General features: G+C 29.2%; 1 protein-coding gene across 2 annotated transcripts; it reads right to left on the bottom strand.

Moving 5' to 3' along the window:
• Positions 1-2,601: 2,601 nt before the first annotated feature.
• Positions 2,602-5,087, bottom strand: LOC108686133. Of its 2 annotated transcripts, none has more exons than XM_018191241.1 (4): positions 4,888-5,087; positions 4,134-4,312; positions 3,543-3,822; positions 2,602-2,847 (listed from the first exon to the last, which is right to left on the bottom strand). In XM_018191241.1, the coding sequence occupies exons 2-4, from the start codon at positions 4,301-4,303 to the stop codon at positions 2,602-2,604; spliced, it is 696 nt and encodes a 231-aa protein (XP_018046730.1). In that variant the 5' UTR covers positions 4,304-4,312; positions 4,888-5,087. The 2 variants fall into 2 exon arrangements, with proteins under 2 accessions (XP_018046730.1, XP_018046731.1); XM_018191242.1 differs by having other exon boundaries at positions 4,998-5,087.
• Between the last annotated feature and the right edge of the window lie 318 nt (positions 5,088-5,405).

Here is a 5,405-nt window from a genome sequence, read left to right as displayed (position 1 = left end):
TCAAATTCATCATTCACTCGAAGGTCAAAAACATCATTCACTCGAAGGTAGACTAAGCAATCCCACGCACTTCAACAATAAGTCGGTTGTTATACGCTCCATCATATATGTCCCCCATATGGATATATAAATATATATATATATAAATATATACATATATATCACTTTATTTTAGAAACAGGACACATTATCTCGCTAAGATTTTTGAAGAAGAGAAACGCTCGTGTAGCCGGATAAAACCTTCATGGATCGAAATGAAACTATGAACTTGAAAGTCTTCGAGCAGACTTTCTTTTATATCTTCCCTTCCATCTCTCTCGAACCGTCTAAAGCAACATATGTATAATGACTCATAAATGTCATCGTAATGCTACAACTGAAGTTATTACAATTTATTCTTCAATGAAGAAAAGTTTCACTAAGGGAAATGTACATTCACAAATAAACAGACAAAATAAGAAATTATTTGGCAAAAGATTGTATGTATTTAATAATATGTATCTAATAGAAAGTTGTACAATAATTCAAGAAATAAGGAATGTATTCAGTAAGAATCATATGCAAATTTCATTCGTGATTCACATTGTGCAAAGTAAATACTTTCTTTGTGACCTAAATTTATGAAAAATATTAATATAATATTTCTTATAATCTTGTAAACATACACATTCATACACTTGAGGTATGCAAGAATATTAGCAGCAATTAAGTAGCAGCTTTTTCAAATAATTCCAAATGCAACATTAAATATCGACATTTAATAACATAAACTTGATTATTATATAAAAAAATAACTTTAAAAAAAGTTTCACAAATTTATGTTTTGATCAATATAAATTAACGTTAAATTTTGTTTATTAATAGCTATCATATAATAACATTCATTTTAAATAAACATGTAGTATTAAATTTTATAAAAGCGATAATACAGAAAAGATGTTTGTTAAAAAATTGCTATAGCAATTGATGAGCCGTAGATCCAACGCGGCGTAGTGAAAAGTGACGGAGGCATCATACAAGATACTTTCAAGATACTTTCAACAAGGAACGTATGCTAATGCATTTGCTTTCAAAGATTTCTTTAGGAAGTACTCATTCTTTTGAATGATGTTGCTGTTATATTGTTTATTTCATCAATCTAGTCATAGTCGAGAGCTCTTAGAACTTTCTCTTTTTAATTAATAAAGGAAACGATAATCATATATATAATTACTTAAAATAAATTTAAAAACATGTTAATATATTTTATAGATTTTTATTCAACCCCTGGAAGATTTTTGGACGTAACTGTAACATTACGAAATGTATTGTTATAATTGCATTTATAATTGCATTAACATAAATTCGCGCGCGATCAGTAGAAGTACAACGAATATATTTTATTATTACATATTATTGTTTCCTACTATGTTGCACTGAATAATAATTACGGTTTTCATCACAGCTTATAATGAATTGTAACAAGATTGCTTATTGAAGTAATAATTATCTATAATTAATTTGAAGTAATAATTATCTATAATTAATCGCTTAAATGAATACATTATTTTAAGAAGATATGTTTTCGTATAAAAGCGCATTGCGTATAAATGTGTAAATAAGTACAATTAAATAAGTTAAAGCTAACAATGCCTTTTAAGTATACACGTAGAGTTAATTTCTTATTATATATTTTCTCTATAACTTCACGATTAAGTCTAAAGTATACTCATATACTTTGCGCTTCGAAGAATATATGAACATTAAACTTGTATTCGCATACTTTTATCTTCTTAGCACTTATGGTAATATAAATGTTACTGTATCACTTAGCACTTATGGTAATATAAATGTTACTGTACTGTTAAAATATCCAGCTTAAATGATAAAAAATGATTTTTAAAAAGTGTAAAAATGCATAAAAAGTCATTCTACATAATTTTTTTCAGTAATTATATGTTAGTAGTAACTGTGCATGTAGTAAATTGTTGATTTATAAAATTTTAATTACAAATTTAATTAATAATTTTAATTACAAATTGGAAGATTAAAGTAATTAAAGTAATTAAAAAATGTGAGATATAAAAATGGAAATAATATAACAAAAAATCTCAGGAAATATGACTTAGGAAAAAATAAGTTGAATCCATTTTTAACCATCTAATAATCGCTATGATGATTAACAGTTGACCATTATCATTAATAATACTACTGTACGTTTTATTTTATGATAGCACTTGAATACTTTCTATAAGCAATAATTGCATCGTCACTTTGTGTGCGCCGATCGAACTTTTTAGAAGAGTAAATTAGATTTTTAAATCAATTACATAACAACTCAAAATTTATCGTTTGTCGACACATGCACATTTTCTATTTGTCATGTATACTTTTAGAAAATATTTTGGTTATAGTAAAAAATATCTCAGCGCTTTCTTCATTAATCCAAGCTAATTATAATCCAAGTTAATTATCAGTTGAACACTATAAATAACTAAACCATAATTGAATTATATATGCTGATTAAACAAGCTAATTAAACAATGATTAGACAATGAATTCCGATTTAGCGAACACAATGTTCTAATATTGCACTAAGACTAATTGCATCATGATTGTACACTACACATTTGTCTCTTGGAGCTCGGTACAGTCAGTGGGCTTGATCTCCAACCACCAATCATTAGGATAATGATACTTCTGTAATTCTATACCTTCTCGTGGCACGGGCATCAATCGGCCGCCGAATTGTTTCGCCGGTAGAGGAGGTATCACTAATTGTGGTGGAAAACACTGTAGACTCGGCGAGAACTCGCAGTCTGGAGGCAGGACCCTTCTGGTCCAGCCGACTCTTCTCACCATCTGCGTCTGTAAGTGTTAACATCATTGAATTTTTTGAGGTGTTGGTGACGTCTCTACATTTTTTCCTTCTTTTTCCAGCTTTAAAATTTTCCATCTTAAAGTAGAATATTTTTAAAAATGATTGTGATATTCTCAGTATGTTTTGTTTTAAATCTAGGAAATTTAAGATGGATTTGATACAATTGATTACCTTGTCGACGAATTCGACAATTCGGATCGTATACATACAAATAAGGGATAATAAAATGATTACGTTCGCCGATTTATGGACAAATCGACGCTAAAGGAGTTGTCTTCACTTGTTCTATATACGTGATGTGTTTTTCCACGGAAAATCCACGGAAATCATATATTTCTAGAGTTTCCTTCAATGCTCCACAAAAGCATAAGGGCACACAAAGCGTCGAATTTGCATTTGTGCTAGATACATAAAACGAAATCTTACAAATAAACTGTTCTTGATGTAAAAGCAAGGAAGAGCTGAAGTTGTAAACTATTTACAGTGACAATAAATCGGACATAAATACGAAGCATCTAAAGGAAATTCTAACAAAACGAGTAGTTTTATCTGTTTGATTTTGTCTTATGTAAAAACGTATTTTGTAAAAATTGTTATTATTTAAATTTTACAGATACAATTAAAAAATGTTTAATATAAAGTCCACTTTAAATAAAAAATTTTGTTTAAAAAACTTAATTACCACTGCGTCTTCCTCGAAAACAACCACTTCCACTTTAGGTGCATCTTCGCCGACTTCGTGTTCCTGTATCCTGTAAATTCCCGCTGCGTGAAGGTAAGTTGCACTCAAACCGACTTCTCGGAAGGCTTTTGTGATTAAGACATCGTCGCGAAGCGTGTCGATCAAACATAGTTCCACTTTACGTGCCCACGGTAGTGCGCGGCCTATTCGAACTTGGCCCCAAAGGCCGCCCAGACAGAGAAAGTGGACGATGCCCAACTTAGAGAGGACCAAATGAGCCCTGAAGAAATTATGGAAATTATATATGTTTTGATAATAAATTATTTTACATAAACTATTACAGGTATTTTACGCGTTAAAAATTAAAGAGAGATATCTTCTAAAAGTCTAATTAAATTTAACTTAAAATTCTAATTAAAAAGTATTTTAAAGCATTTTCAATTATATCAGTTACATGTATTTTATTTTAAAAAATCTAGACTTAAAAAAATTTAAAATAAAATAGAACTTAATGATTGAGAGGAAGAGATAAAGAAATTAAATATAATTATAAACTATCATAAATAAATATCACATAACTTAAATACTGACCTATAAGCGAGATCATGTAATTTCTCAGTAAATTCTTCGGGCACGCTACATGGCTGCTGCGGAATTTCTTGCCGACTGAGACTATACCAGAACAGCACAACCATCAGGAAGAATGCCGCCAGAGCTCGCATAGGAGTGATGCGAAAGCGTCTCCGTGAACAGAGACTCATGTTGATGTTCTGGGAATCAGGGAATTCGATCGAAAATCTTTTTTCTGAACGTTATACGAATTAATTATACAACTGCAATGTATTCTTTTATTTCAAATTTCGAGATATTTTACTTATCGAAGAAAATGATAAGAAACCATTTCAACCATTAGTTCTTTTGGATATATAGATCTGCAAATTATTGAATTCTGCCTTTTCCTTTCATTCTGAATTTTTTTTTTTTAACAAGTCATTGCATTCTAAATTTTTTTTATACATCTTTGACATCCTTATTTTAATTTGAACAATAAATTTTTTATTTTAAAAATCAATAATATCTGTTAATTTTATTTGTTCAATTTTTAAGTTCTTTCTGATAGTTTTTATTTTCAGTTTTGTTTAGAACTTCATTTTTTTAAATGAAGTTCTCAAGTTTAATTTTATGTTTTTTATTCTTAAAAGTTAGCATAATAAAAAGTCTACTAAAAATAAAGTCCACATTCTATATCATTTCACTGTTTAATTGTAATGATTTGAATATTCATTAACCAATTTGTGTATCATGTTTAATGTGATTTCTAAAAAGATTTTTAGGAAAGACTCACATTCCCTAAGGAGCATGCATGATATTAACAACACTTGTCTCTCGGATGACACTCGTCTCATGCACTCTGAACACAAGGAAGGAAAAAACCAACGACTCGAAATTACGTACTCGCGATGTACGACGTAGTCATGACCCACGTGTGATTAGACTTTCTTGAATTTTTCCTTTGCTTTTTTCTCACCCCCCACGACGAAAACCACTTTCTCATAAAGACTCCGACACTCAACCCTTGACGAGTTCGACATGGCAACGTTGCGAAATATTGATTTTTCTGCTCTACCGACTGTTTTCTCAGACAAACTATCAAAACAAATATAAGATGAAAACTAAGAAATAAGAAATAGATTATTTTATTAATAATATTACAATTTTTATTTTTATTTATAATTATATAATTATAAAAAAAAATATATAAAATCTGTTTTTAAATTTGTTTTACAAATTTGTAATTCTTAAGATTAAAAAGCAAGTATTTATAAAAATCTTACAATATTGATTTATTGTAGTCTTATTAAT

This window comes from Atta colombica, unplaced genomic scaffold (assembly GCF_001594045.1).
Source record: "Atta colombica isolate Treedump-2 unplaced genomic scaffold, Acol1.0 scaffold164, whole genome shotgun sequence".
In the NCBI taxonomy this organism is placed as follows: Eukaryota; Metazoa; Arthropoda; class Insecta; order Hymenoptera; family Formicidae; genus Atta; species Atta colombica.
The sequence above is the reverse complement of the archived record's forward strand: the minus strand, read 5'-3'. Positions and strand labels throughout refer to the sequence as shown.